This window comes from Felis catus, chromosome D4 (assembly GCF_018350175.1).
Source record: "Felis catus isolate Fca126 chromosome D4, F.catus_Fca126_mat1.0, whole genome shotgun sequence".
Taxonomy (NCBI): Eukaryota; Metazoa; Chordata; class Mammalia; order Carnivora; family Felidae; genus Felis; species Felis catus.
This window is the reverse complement of record NC_058380.1, coordinates 88,337,634-88,352,155: the sequence shown is the minus strand read 5'-3', so window position 1 is coordinate 88,352,155 and position 14,522 is coordinate 88,337,634. Positions and strand designations below refer to the sequence as shown.

Below are 14,522 nucleotides of genomic sequence, written 5' to 3'. Positions count from 1 at the left end.
GTTAAGCGTCTGACTGTGCTTCGGGTCACGATCTCACGGTTTGTGGGTTCGAGCCCCACGTCGGGCTCTGTGCTGACGGCTCGGAGCCTGGAGCCTGTTTCGGATTCTGTGTCTCCCTCTCTCTCTGCCCCTCCCCTGCTCATGATCTGTCTCTCTCTGTCTCACATAAGACCTCACGCATTCCCTTATACGTTCATTTAGAGAGAAAAATCTCCTCTTAAAAAAAAATTTTTGTTTTTGTAGTATAAAAATAGTGGTTGTAAGAGTATGTCTAGAAAAACTTGGCTGTGCATTTGCTCCTTCATTCCAGGCGGTTCCTGAGTGCCCAGCTCTGTGTGGATTTGGGGAAGGAGCAGCAAAGGAGACAGATCCTGCCCCCCGTCCTCCCGGCATTAGGGCCCACAGGGAACACTGCTACTGAACAACTCAATACACAATTAACTATCTAATCATAGTTACAAAGGGGACGTTCCAGAGAGTCTACAGCAAAGCGACTTGACTCAGTCTGAGGAGTCAGAGAGCAGATACCTGACCAATGGGAGAAGTCAGCTGGCCCAGGAGGGGGAAGGGGATTCTAAAGAAGGAACTGTTCGTTCAAAGGTCCTGAGGCAGGAAGGCCCATTTAAGAAATTGAATGGGGGCGCCTGGGTGGCGCAGTCAGTTAAGCGTCCGACTTCAGCCAGGTCACGATCTCGCGGTCCGTGAGTTCGAGCCCCGCGTCAGGCTCTGGGCTGATGGCTCGGAGCCTGGAGCCTGTTTCCAATTCTGTGTCTCCCTCTCTCTCTGCCCCTCCCCCGTTCATGCTCTGTCTCTCTCTGTCCCAAAAATAAATAAAAACATTGAAAAAAAAAAAAGAAATTGAATGGAGGCCCTAGGGTCTGGGGCACAGAGACTCGGGGACAGTGGCGGGCAAGGGGGCTGCCCAGGTGGCAGGGGTCCAGTGTAGGGCCTGTGTTTTTCCGAGGCTTGTTAACGTGATGGCTTCCCACCATCCGCTCACAGAGGGCTGAACTGGACCCACTCTTAGAGCATGTGCACACTGCTGAGGACAGTGAGCTGGAGGAGGGCAGCTTTGGTCCATGTGCCCTTCAGAGGGGAAGAATTTCGAGGCAGGGGGCAAGGAAGGTCCAGGTAAGGTCAGCTCGTCCATGCCCCTGCCTCCATGCCTGCCAAGCCCCTCTCCCAGGACAGGGGGTGGCCACCACTCACTGTTGACAGAAAGCCGCATCCCCTGGCTGGAGAAGCCCACAGCGTTGGTGGCCGTGCAGACATAGGCTCCTGAATCCTGGGCAGATGGCCGGGCGATGACCAGGGTGCCATCCTTGGTCACGTTGTAGTGGGGACCCGTGGAGGCCAGGGCATTGGTTTCCTGCAGGAGAGTTGGGGGTGACGTCAGCAAATTCCACACTGCATGGCGATTTGCATAATCCCCCCACCCCATGATGCACTGGGCCCACCCCTCTGGGTACCCTTACCATAAGAGGCTCCTCCTACCTTGGTCCAGGTGATGGCAGGGGTGGGGACCCCCGAGGCCACACAGGGGAGGGAGGCTGGAACCCCTTCATTGGTGACATGGTGGGTGGCCACGGGCTGGATCCTAGGGGGCACTTTCAAAAACAAACCAATTTTTTAAATTGAAAACAATCCAAATCTCTATCAACTGGAGGACGGAAAAACAAAATGTGGGGCATTCATATAAAATATTATTCATCAGTAGGGGCGCCTGGGTGGCTCAGCTGGTTGGACATCCGACTTCAGTTCAGGTCATGATCTCACAGTTGGTGGGTTTGAGCTCTACATTGGGCTGGGCGCTGGCAGCCCAGAGCCTGCTTTGGATTCTCTCCCTCTCTCTCTCTCTCTCTCTTTCTCTCTCTCTTTCTCTCTCTCTCTCTGCCCCTCCCTCACTTGCGCGCTCTGTCTCTCAAAAATAAACATTAAAAAAAAATCTTTAAAAAGGAGTAAAAGTCTGGGACTCCTGGGTGGCTCAGTTGGTTGAGCGTCTGACTCTCGATTTTGGCTGAGGTCATGATCCCAGGAGCCCAGGCTGAGTGTGGAGCCTGCTTGGGATTTTCTCTCCCACCCTCTGCCCCCGCTCCCCCGCTCCCTTGCTCCCTCGCTCCGAAATAAAAAACAAACATCATAAAAAATTAAAAATAAATAAATAAAAAGGAGTCAGAGTGTGATACATACTATAACACGGATGAACCCTGAAAACATTACGCTAAATGCAATTAACCAGACACAGAAGAACAAATGCTGTGTGATTCCACTTAACACGACGTCTCTAGGACAGGCGATTTCTGAGCCACAGGGCAGAATGGCGGTTGCCAGGGGCTGGGCGAGAGGGAAATGGGGAGCTGGTGTTCAGTGGGGCAGAGGGCTTCACGTTGAGATGATGAAAAAATTCTGGGGACAGAGAGTAGTGATCGCCGCCCTACGAACATGCTTACACTGGAGGCTTTCAGATGGTTCAAATGGTAAGTTTTATGTATATTTTATCAGAATTTAAGAAACAAACAAAAAAACTATTTCAACAAAAGGACACAAGGGGCATGGTTCGACGGCCACCACTTTTATGAACTCACGCCCCGGACAGAGGGCAGCCTGTGCCCGGGGCCAGCTGTGCCCTTTCTTTGCTCGGGGACTTTGGGTAAACCACTTAATCTTTTGGTACCCAGATTCCTCCATCAGCAAAACAGCTCGTTAACCCCAATTCCCTGCCCACTCTCCAGGGATGGCCAGATGAGAAATGGCAGAAAATAGTATTCACAGAACAGAGTGAACTGGAAAACAAGTGCCAAAGCCGTTCTGGGCACCGTCCAGATGTGCAGGGGCGGGGGGAGACCGGGCTTGGACCAGACGGGAGGGGAAGCCAGAAGCCAAGGGCTCTGCCAGTAACACCGAGACCCACCCGTTAGGGAGGAAAATGCCCTTCTAGATCCTCCCAGGTGGCCCAAGCCCGCCAGTCGATTGCTACTGTTGAATTGGAAACGAAGACAGCCAAGAGGACGAGCTTGGTCGCGTCCAGCACCAGCCCCACGGACGGACGAGGCGCCTGAGATCCTGCAGAGTTACTCGCCTCTCCGGGCCTCGGCGTAACGTCGGAACGGGGAGTCTTTTGAACCCCACCTCTCGGGTAGTGATGAAAATTCAGCGGAACCTACACAGAACCTGGCAGAGGTGTGGCCCGGGGCACACGCCCAGGCTTTGATCGCTACGACTCACTGGGGTGACGTGGAGGCAAGACAGCGCTCTAGACCCTGCCTCCTTCTGAACTTTGGTTTTCCTCTAGAAAATGGGAACAATGTGTTCTTTCCGCTCGCCCTTGGGGGGTTTTATAAAACAAATGGGAGAAAAAAAAAAAAAGGAGGATTATTATTAACATACTTGGTAAATGACAAAATATAGCCACACTTAGTTTAAGCCTCTCGTCTCAGGTTCAAAGGAAGGGTCGTGGGGCGCCTGGGGGGGCTCAGTCGGTTGAGCGTCTGACTTCGGCTCGGGTCGTGATCTCACGGTTCATAAGTTCGGGGGGCCCCACATCTGCTGTCAGCGCCGGCTCGGATCCTCTGTCTCCCCTTCTCTCTCTGCCCCTCCCCCACTCTCTCTCGAGCACGTTCTCTCTCTCTCTCAAAAATAAGCAAGCATTAAAAAAAAAAAAAAGAACGGTGGCACCTGGATGGGCAGGTAAAGGGAACAGGGACTCTCCAGCACTGTGCGTGGGAGCACAGTTAATTGGGTAAAACACACTAAAAGCCCTAAAAATGGGCAGTCTCTGTCAGTCAAAACTCAATTCTACATTAATGGGTTTATCCTAAGGAAGGGATGGGGCGTGTGGGCAAAGGTAGAGCGCAAACCGTCCCCCCCAGGATGTTCGGGCTGGTGAGAAGGTAGACGTGAGGGGGCAGGTGAGCTGCTCACGGCTCACCCAAACAGAGGACACGTCGTCTTCAACTGAGCCCTCAATTTATTCGCAGAATACGATCATAAGATCATAATCTATCGTCAAAACAAACACCCAGGTTGCAAGACACTAATACGCTGTGGTCCCGGTCTCGTTTTTAAACATTTCTGTGTATGTGTATATAAAGAATCCATAGATAGATGGATAGAAATATAGACCTATAAAGAATTTATATATAATGTACAAGTTACTTACATACAATGTATACAAAGTTATATACACTTTATGTCACATGTAACTCATGACATGTACAGTGTGTAAGCTCACATGTCGGGGAGGGGCAGACCGAGGGGGAGAGAATCCCAAGCAGGCTCTGGCCATCACCACGGAGCCCGACGTGGGGCTCAGTCCCACAGACTGCGAGATCACGAGCCAAAATCGAGAGTCAGACGCTCAACTGAGCCACCCAGGCGCCCCTATGTGTGCATTTTTTTTAATAACTTTTTTAAATGTTTGTTTATTGTGGGGAGATGGAGAGACGGAGTGGGGGAGGGGCAGAGAGCGAGAGGGAGACACAGAATCCGAAGCGGGCTCCAGGCTCCGAGCTGTCAGCACAGAGCCCGATGCGGGACTCGAACCCACGAACCATGAGATCGTGGGCCAAAGTCAGACACTCAACCGACTGAGCCACCCAGGCGCCCCGATTTTTTAAACACAGGTGTTGCAGATCAAGTTCTCCTCATGCATCCTCCCCACCCCATCACATCCCTCACCCCTACCCCGCACCCCAGGACTCACCCTGGACAACCAACTCCACATCCCTGTGCTGAGAGCCAGCCGTGTTGGTGAGCACACAGCTGTACCTCCCCGCGTCCTCCTGCAGTGCCCGGTCCAGGTGGAGGCTGCCATCTGCTCGGACCGAATGTCGGCTGCCAGGTGGGAGCTGGGGAGGGTGAGGAAGCCCCAGCTTGAACCGCAGCCCCACGCGGCGCCCGCTGAGAGAGAGAATGCTCTGGAAACCACACTGCCCACCAGGCCAGTGGGGAGCAAGCTGGACCGAGAGGTCAGGGGTTTGGAGAACTCTCTCCCCTTCCCTGAGACTCCTCCACCCCCGCAGACCCTCGGGGCTAGGGGACCTTGACCCCGGGCACACCTCGGACCCCACTCTCCCACGACCAGCCGGACCAGTGGGCCGGGGGGAGCCTCTCCCAAGAGTACAGGGCTGCGGCCAGAGCCTTTACTGAGTAGGGGCCGGGGCTCCAAGGTAGGGACAGAGAGTAGGGACAAATTCCTGCAGGGAGAGAACAGAGCCACAGGAGCAGAACAGAGGTGTGGCCACATCAGACGTGGTCCCAGGGAGAGAAGCAGAGACAGTGGCTCCTGGTGGCTGCCCAGATCTGTCCCCATGGGGACCAGGGAGTGCTGGTCCAGAAGGGCGCCCAGGGCGGCCTTCATAAAGATGTCTAACCAGTCTTTCTTTGGTGAGGGGTCCTTTTAAAACCATGGGGCGCCTGGGTGGTGCAGTCGGTTAAGCGTCCGACTTCAGCCAGGTCACGATCTCACGGTCCGTGAGTTCGAGCCCCGCGTCAGGCTCTGGGCTGATGGCTCAGAGCCTGGAGCCTGTTTCCGATTCTGTGTCTCCCTCTCTCTCTGCCCCTCCCCCGTTCATGCTCTATCTCTCTCTGTCCCAAAAATAAATAAACGTTGAAAAAAAAATTAAAAAAAAAAAAAAAAACCTTTCCACCACCAGGCCTCAGCCCACTTTCGGCATCCTTGTCCCTGTCCCGTGAGCCTGGCTGCACACATAGGACTCGGCTCCAGGAGCTGCCCCTGTGCCCTCTTGGTACCAGGCCCCCTTGGGCCGAGCAAGCTTGAGGGGGTTTCTGTTTGTGGCACTGGGCAGCCCTATGGGCACGCGCCCTTCCGGTGTGGCCACAGAGCTGAAATAGACCTCACATCTCCAGCCGCTCGCTGGCCTGGCATCGACAAGGCCCAGGGCCCTCTTTCTGCAACCCAAGCATCAGATTCTACTCAGGAAGGCTCCCTCAAGGGCACAAGGTCCCCAATAGGTCTGAGGACAGGGCCCAGGAATTGAGGAAAGGGGAGGGGTAAAGAAGGAGTGGCCAGGGGCGCCTGGGTGGCTCAGTGGGCTAAGCATCTGACTTCAGCTCAGGTCATGATCTTGCTGTTCCTGAGTTCGAGCCCCGCGTCGGGCTCTGTGCTGACAGCTCAGAGCCTGGAGCTGCTTCGGATTCTGTGTCTCCCTCTCCATTCCTCCTCTGCTTGCACTCTATCTCTCTCTCTCTCTCTCTCTCAAAAATAAATAAACATGTAAAAAAATTTTTTTTTAAAAACTGTTAAAAAGAAAAGGAGTGGCCACGAGAGGAGAAATAGAAAAAAAAAAATAAATAAAGAAAACCGAATCCGTATGAGTGGATAAAGCAGTTACCACGTGCCCAGCTACGTAGTCAGGGCGGATGTTGAACTGCACATCCTGTCAGAATGGGGGGCAGATTGGGGCACCTGGGTGGCTCAGTCGGTTAAGCGGCCGACTTCGGCTCAGGTCATGATCTCACGGTCCGTGAGTTCGAGCCCCGCGTCGGGCTCTGGGCTGACGGCTCAGAGCCTGGAGCCTGCTTCCGATTCTGTGTCTCCCTCTCTCTCTGACCCTCCCCCGTTCATGCTCTGTCTCTCTCTGTCTCAAAAATAAATAAACGTTAAAAAAAATTAAAAAAAAAAGAATGGGGGGCAGAAAGCATTGTCTCTGTGCCCCCTAAATTCCTGCCCCCCAGCCTCAGCACTAATGGAGCGTAAGATTCTCCTGCGGCTCTCGGGGGTGGGGGGTGGGGGGGACCAGCAGCCACAGAAACCTTGGCAGGACTTGGGAGGGTGACGGATGCTATCAGCACATTTACCAGAGAAGTTTGTGGAAAGAGGCAGGCAAGAGAGGGAGCAAGGAAGAGCACGTTCCAAACCAAGCAAATAGCAAAGCGGAGGCAGAGGGAGGAACGTGACAGTCCCCTCCGCCCCCAGGCACCACTGCGGGTGCCTGCACCCAGACAGCTCGCTCACCGGCAGCCCGGCCTTGAGCCAGCGTCGCTCCGGGAGGGGCCTCCCCGCCAGGATGATGCAGGGCAGGGACACCGGCTGCCTCTCCAGCACCCGGACAGTGGAGGCGCTGCTCGCGATCTGCGGTGGGGCTGTGGGGAGGGGAGACGGTATGGGTCACACTAGATTCCTGCGGGTGGCCGTTGCGGGGACAGAGAGACCCCACTGCCCCCCGCTCCTCCCCACGGAACCAGTGGATAGGGGATCCTCAACGGTCAAGGGGCACACTTCCCGGGGCACGTTGCCCAGGAAGCAGGGATCCAGATCTGCTCTTGGAGAGCCTGGCACGGCCACACCCGTCCCAAAGGATGGGCCGCCATAGTGAGGGGGCCTCCCTGGGGGTGCCCGGCCTCCCCACCAAACCCTCCCACCCCCCCAGATCCACCAGCGAACCGTGTCCGGTCACGACGAGCCGGGCCTCTGCCCGGACCTTCCCGAACACATTTTGAGCTTCACAGACATACAGGGCCTGGTCTTCGGGGACCACACCTGAGGGACGGAAAGAGGCCGGCCTGACTGCCGGGACCCGCCACCGCTCCGGCCCCCCAGGTGCAGGCAGCCCACGGCACAGCCCGGCCCTGCAGGGGTGAGGGAGGAGGGCTGGGGGGAGGCAGCCAGGCCTTGGGAGGGCATTCGTGGTCAACCCAGTGTCCGGGATCCGACCCGCGCGACAAGCCCTCAGGCCGGCCCGTTATTAAACCCAGGCGGTAGGTTTTGTCGTTGTCATGGCTGTGGGGGGCTCAGAGCAGCGGGGCGACTCGGTCAGAGGCAGCCAGCCAGGACACGAGCCCGCGTCGGCCTCACCCATGGCCAATGCCAGGCATCAACGTTCTGCTCCGAGCCACCCGGCCTGGGGAGGCACTTGGCGTGTCAGAAGCCATCCTGTCTCCCCCGCCCATCCTCCCCCGGCCCCTGTCTCTTACTTTCAAAGAACAGCACTCCCGAATCAGGCTGCCCCGTCCTGGGCCCCAGCGGCTGGCCATCTCCACGGCGCCAGGTGACGCGCGGGGGCGGGCGGCCCACGGCCCGGCACGCCAGGAGGGCACTCCTCCCCAGCTCCACAGTGACATCCCGGGGCAGCTCCATCAGCTGGGGCGCATCTGCGGGGAGGTGACCGGTCAGCCATGCCCGGTGGCTGAACCCCACGTGCCCCCAGAGGACTGATCCCCCCGCCTGCCCCCCTCCCCTGGCTGGGAGGTTCCCTTTCTCCCGGCCTCGCCCTCGTGAACCTGGGGCTGACTCATCTCCAGGGCTCTAGGGCCAACCTGAGCTTGGAAGGATCCGGCCCTGAAGAGGGGTTAGGGATGAGGCAGAGGGAGTGGCCTTTGGCAGGAGGAAGCTACCGCCGCGCCTCACGCCCCTGCACGGGGTCACGGGAGCCCCGCTGTGCCTGGCCGTGCAGGGGGGTGGGGGCAACTGGCCTGCTCCTGAGGCGACACCTCCTGGGAAGCCCACCTCTGAGGGGCTGCAAATCAAGTTCCAGCCACAGGAGCCCCCGCGCCTTGGTGACCCTCCCCTCCCTCGCCCTCCCCCTGGACCTCTTGCACCTGAACTTGGGCAACCATTTCCCGACCCCCAAAGAGCCCACTCTGTGGGGAGATTACGGGCCACCTTGACTCTCTTCTCCACATCTCTGTTTGCCAAAATTTTTGTAATGAGTATATGAAACTCCACCCCAAAATGAAAACATGCTTATTATTAATCAGGTGACTTTATACTTCAGCATTAATCATGACCCCAGGGCAACAGTCCTCGACGAGGACTCACCTGGGTCAAACAAAACTCCAACAATACGCAAGAATCTACTTCCCCCCCCAATCTTTTGCTCCCCACGCCCCCAAGCTCATGCCCTTACCCAGGGCCACCACTGTTAATAGCTTGTAGTGTTTCTGCTAAACTTTTTTCTAAGCGTTGTCTGACGTTTATCATCAGGAGAAAATAAGTGATTTCCCCAAACAGAAACTCGTGATCCTTTCTGCCCTTCCGTAGGCCAGAAGTGAGTCCAACTCCAGATGGGTCCAGGCCCCGTGCCCCGCAGCTAACGGGCACTGTCCTCCGGTCCCCGTCCCCAGACCCATGACCAGGAAGCCTTTTTTTTTTTCTTTTTTTTCTTTTCTTTTTTTAGCCTGTAGCATCCAGCACCATGGAAACCCCTCCACCTCTTTGTTCTGTCCGCCTCCCTCCAGAAATCGCCCCCACTTCCACCGAAATCATGACATCAAATTTCCCTCCTGGCCCAGGGATTAGGGAAGTTCCAAGGAGATATAAACACAAGTTGGAAAATTACTGCAAGGAGGACCCAACGGTCTTGGACCCAACCTCAGACGCCACCCGCACGCCTCTCTTTCTCGTTGGGTCCTGGCCAGAATCCCAGAAAGCCTCTGCTCCGGGCTCGCCTCAGACAGGGTCACTGGTCCAGCAGAGCCCTGGCCCCTGGGCAGAGGTGAGCCTCAGCTCCGGGACAGGCGCTCCCAGAACCTGCCTTCGCCGGCCCCGCCCAGCCGCACCTGCTTCTTGACCCCTCCCTCCTTAGTCCCCAAACAGCCCAGCTTGGTCTCCCGACTCTGGCACATTACAAAACACACACTCGTCCCCATTCTCCTCCCAGACCTGAACTTCCCCCTGGAAAGGGACAACCGACTTACGATCGTCAGCAAATGATATGGACAGAGCGTAGCATCTGGAGCACCTACGAAGTGACAGGCACGGTGACGGTGCTTTTAGAAACACCAGTTTCATCAACGGCCCCAATAAGCTCCTGAGGTGGATGCCATCACAACCCTACTTTACAGATGAGGACGCTGAGGGTCAGGGAGATGAAGGAAACTGGCAAAGGGCACAGGTCCAAGCCGATGGAAGAGGCGGGATCGGAGTTTAGGTCTGGCTGCGGCTGAGGCCCAGGCTCTCACCCACCGCACCCCTGCGTCCCCCTGGGTCCTCGGGAGCAACTTGGCCGCTTGCTCCGGCCAGAGCCGCACCCGTCTCTTCTGTCCTTTCTTTGGGGTGAATCCCAAAGCAGCCAAATCCCGACTCAGATCCTGCCCGGAAAAACTCTGACTCAGCCTCGGGCACAGCCACACCCCCCTCACCCCGTTCCTCACTGGAGCCCCCAAATAAGGCAGGACCCCAGAATCCTCGTACGCCCGGGCTGAAGGTCCTTTGGTCACCTCCTCTGCAGATGGGAAACTGAGGCCCGGAGCAGGGGCAGGGCCGGCCCTGGGTCCTGCAGCATGTCGGTGGGGGCTGGGCTCCCAACCCAGTGCTCTTCCCAGGGCCTCACCAGAGGCTCAGCCACCTCTGCTTCCAGGCCCCCTCCCCACAGACTCCCAGGTGACCCCCGCGGTAACCCACGGAGGGACCGTAAACTGGCTCCCCCGACTGCCAGAGGGATGGCCCCTTCTGCCTTGGCCTCAGGCGGGCTTCGGGGCAGGAGCTGCAAATGCCCAGAGACCATTAGGCACTGCAGCCCCACGAGGCTCCCTGGAGACGCAGCGTGTGTTTGTGGGGGCGCAGTGCCGGGTGGGGAACCTAGAATACCCAGGAAGAGAGGACAGCCCCACTGAAGGGTGCCAGCCAGCAGCCTGGGTTGGGGGGAAAGGGTCTAGCCACCCTGAGGGCCACCTCCCCCTTCTCCCTGCTTTCCCTCCTCTGCAGAAGGGCTGAGGGGTTTGGTTAACTCGGCCCGGCAGGGCCACTCCCCACCTCCAGCAGGTTTTCGGGGGGAAAGGTCCCCATGGATTCTAACAGCAAAGTGACCACGGCAGAGGTGATGACTTCCCTTCCTCCTACTCGGCCACCAGGGCAGGGGGCACCGGCCTAAAGGCCCAAAGCCTGCACTGGGCCCTTGTACTGCCTCTGCCCCAGTGGGCATCGTGGATGAACCCCTTCACCACTTGGGGCCTCAGTTTCCCCATGCAGAAGGAGGTAACTATTTTTATTCTGGTTCCAATACCTTAAAGTTCCAGGGCTCTTTATCATTGTGCACAGACCCAGCGGGTTCCCCCCACCCCCGTCCCCTGTGCCATCCCCCCGCCCCAGTTCCCGTGGCTCGGAGCCCTGCAGCAGGGCTGGTGGGGGTGAGCCAGCTCAGGAAGGAGAGCTCCAGTCTGTCTTGACTTTGGCCATGAGCAGGCAGAGGGTCTTAGGTCCAATGGCTACACAGCAGGGCAAGGTGGGCAACAGGAGAGGCCGGCCTCGGGCCCTGCCCTCCGTTCAGAGGGAATGCCGGGGCGTCTGTGGCTGGGGGGGATGGGCTCCACAGCCCCCTCCCGGGCAGGGTCTTGCAACTGGGCCCGGAGCCGCAGCGCCACCAGCCAGGGCCGCAGGAGGACTCTCACGGGCCTCTTCCTCTCGTGGAAAAATATCAACAGTTATATTTTATGACCACATTGACATAAAGGCACACACTATCCAGCCTGGATTCCTTCTGATCTCTTTGTTGGTACCCATTTGCTTCCCTCCCATTTTATTTTTTTTTTTCAACGTTTATTTATTTTTGGGACAGAGAGAGACAGAGCATGAACGGGGGAGGGGCAGAGAGAGAGGGAGACACAGAGTCGGAAACAGGCTCCAGGCTCCGAGCCATCAGCCCCGAGCCCGACGCGGGGCTCGAACTCCCGGACCGCGAGATCGTGAGCTGGCTGAAGTCGGACGCTTAACCGACTGCGCCACCCAGGCGCCCCTCCCTCCCGTTTTAAAAGAAATGAAAATCAGAGCCTTATCCTGGGTCGCCGGAGGCATCGCAGACCCCGGGTCCGTGCCCGCCGTGCCTGACGGGACAGCCGCCCGGAACCCTGGCCACTCCTGCCCCGGATCCCAGCGCCGCTTCTGTCCTGCTCTCCCGGGCTGGACACGGGCCCTCTGCACCCCCCAAAGTACCTGCTCTCCCCCGCCCCTGCTCATCTGCCTGGAGACCACGGGCCGGGAACAGAAAGGGGAAGGAGTGTCCTCTCATCCTGAATGAGAATCCAGCAGGCGCAGGTGACGGCTCAGAGCGGCTGTTGTCAGGGAGCAGAAAGGGCAGTGAACTTGGGGCGGGCATGGCCTGCTGCGGGGCCCCGCTCACCAGCCGTGTGACGAACCACGCCGCCTCACCGGGCCCCCGTGGGCAAGCGTGTTGAGTATTTATTCCATTCGAGCCCGGAGCGTAGCACACTGTCTCATCAAATCTCTCAAGGACCCTACGGGCAAGGCTCTGTGATTATCATCTCCTTTTCACAGATGGGGAAAGGAGGGCGCAGGGAGGTCAATAACTTGACCAAACGGGAGCCTGCACACGGACCTCGGACTCCAGTCTTTCGCGTCCAGAGGTGACGCACAGGTGCCTTGCAGGCGGGTCCACTGACACCGGCACTCGCCTCCCTCCTTCCCAAACGCCACCAGGAAGAGAGTTCCCAGCTCAACAGCAGCAGGTGGGCACTGTGCCCAGCCGTTCCCGGCCCTGGAAGGCTCTGCCAGCCTGGTTAGGAAGGCTGGACCGCAGCTGCCATCCAGATGGGCAGGAAATTCGATTTCCCCCCCGCTGCTGCTAGGCCAGCTCTCCCCAGACACACAGGCGCTGGGTCACCGTCCACCCCTTCCCTGACCTAAAGGCCGAAGGCCACCAGTGGCCCTGTGGCCGAGAAGCCTGCCTCTGGGATGCCAGCTGTCTCCTCCTTGACATGGCCCTAAGGCCTGTGTCTGACAGGTGGAGGAAGGGGACGAAGGAATTAAGGCAGTGCTGCAAAGAAATCAGACAGGAAACAAAGGATGACTCTTGTAAACAATGCCAAGGGCAGCCCTGCCTGGAGCGCCCTCTCTGCTCCCCCGGAACCTACTGACTGTTAACAATGACAGTGGCATTGATCAGAACCCACCAGGCCCCAGGCCTTTCTTATCTCTCACTCACACAGCATCCCGGAGCCTGGGGCTGGCGGTGACCCCACAGCGGGTAGCAGATTCCCGGGCACCCCTCACCCCCTGCTCTGTCTCACTCCCTGGCTCGCTTCTCTTGCCGTGGGGAGATCTGCACATGCTGTTCCCTTTACCTGGAACACTGTTCCCCAGCTCACCACCTGACTGATTGCTTCTGCGTTCATCTCAGACACCACCTCCTCCAAGAAGCCTTCCCAGCCCCCACCATCCGTTGGACCCCTTCTGTGGGCACCAACAGCTCCCCGTGGATACCACCTGCAAAAGTTTGGTGTATTGTCTGTCTGACATCTGGGACCTTGACACCAAGGGCCCGAGTCTCGCCTGCCATTGTGTCCCCAGCACAGGGCCCGGCCACCTGGTGACCATATGCTATAGGAATGAATGATGGAACAAACAAATGAAGGCCAAGAGTGCCCTAAGCCTGGGAGGATCCAACCCTGGGATGAGACTGTCCTCCTCAGGGCCAGAACCTCCTACTCACAGGGCTTACTCTCCCCCCAGAGCCCCCCACCATCCTTGGAGAGACCCTTGGGCATCCCACCCACCCTAGACAAGCACATCCCCGATTCTCTGTGCTTCCCCAGAATTCCTAGCACCTGGCTTTCCCACCGTGGCCACAGCGAACCCCTCAAAGCCCAGTCCATCCCGGCTCAGCATGCCAAGGAGCGGTGCCCACGACTTCTAGCAATCCCCAGGACTCAGGGTCCAGGCCTGGAACTGAGACATCACGGCAGTCACAGCCAAGGCCATGCACCAGCCACAGGAGAATACAGACTCCCCATCTGTAAAAAGGCGATAATCAGGCATCTGTTTATCAAGCACTCAAGATGGGCCAGATTCTGTGCTAAGCTTTGTATGTCTGATTTCACTTGGACGCTCACAGCAACCCTCATGGCATGGTCAGCCCCGTTTTACAGAGGGGGAAACTGAGGGTCAATGACTTGACCAAAGCACATAGGTGGCAAGTGACAGAGACGAGACGGGACCTCAGGTCTCAGGAATGACAACGCCCGAACTTGACCCACACTGTCTCTGTGGCAGGCAGCCTCCAAGATGGTCCCAGTGACCCCTGCCTCCCGGTATCTGCACACTTGAGCAGCCCCTCCCACCCACCGCGCACAAGGGTTGGTCGGTGTGACCAACAGAATACAGTAGAAGTGACTCTATGTCACTTCCACGACTGTGGCTGGTTATAAAGTCTTCAGGGCGCCTGGGCGACTCAGTCGGTTAAGCGACTGACTCTTGACTTTGGCTCAGGTCACGATCTCACAGTTTCATGAGTCTGAGCTCCACATCGGGCTCTGCACCGACAGTGCGGAACCTGCTTGGGATTCTCTCTCTCTCTCTCCCTCTCTCTTTGCCCCTCCCCTGCTTGCAAGTGCTTTCAAAATAAATACACTCAAAAATAATTATAATAAATAAAACACTTAAAAAATGTTTTAAAGACTGCAGCTTCCTGGGGCGCCTGGGTGGCGCAGTCGGTTAAGCGTCCGACTTCAGCCAGGTCACGATCTCGCGGTCCGTGAGTTCGAGCCCCGCGTCGGGCTCTGGGCTGATGGCTCAGAGCCTGGAGCCTGTTTCCGATTCTGTGTCTCCC

At 57.5% G+C, this 14,522-nt stretch overlaps 1 protein-coding gene across 1 annotated transcript in view; it reads right to left on the bottom strand.

Moving 5' to 3' along the window:
* HMCN2 (hemicentin 2) overlaps nucleotides 1-14,522 on the bottom strand; it is a 147,466-nt gene that overhangs the window by 85,993 nt on the left and 46,951 nt on the right. Inside the window, 6 exon segments of the mRNA XM_023242853.2 lie at nucleotides 1,210-1,369; nucleotides 1,495-1,607; nucleotides 4,703-4,847; nucleotides 6,977-7,104; nucleotides 7,406-7,501; nucleotides 7,936-8,112. Coding sequence (XP_023098621.2) covers nucleotides 1,210-1,369; nucleotides 1,495-1,607; nucleotides 4,703-4,847; nucleotides 6,977-7,104; nucleotides 7,406-7,501; nucleotides 7,936-8,112 — 819 coding nt within the window.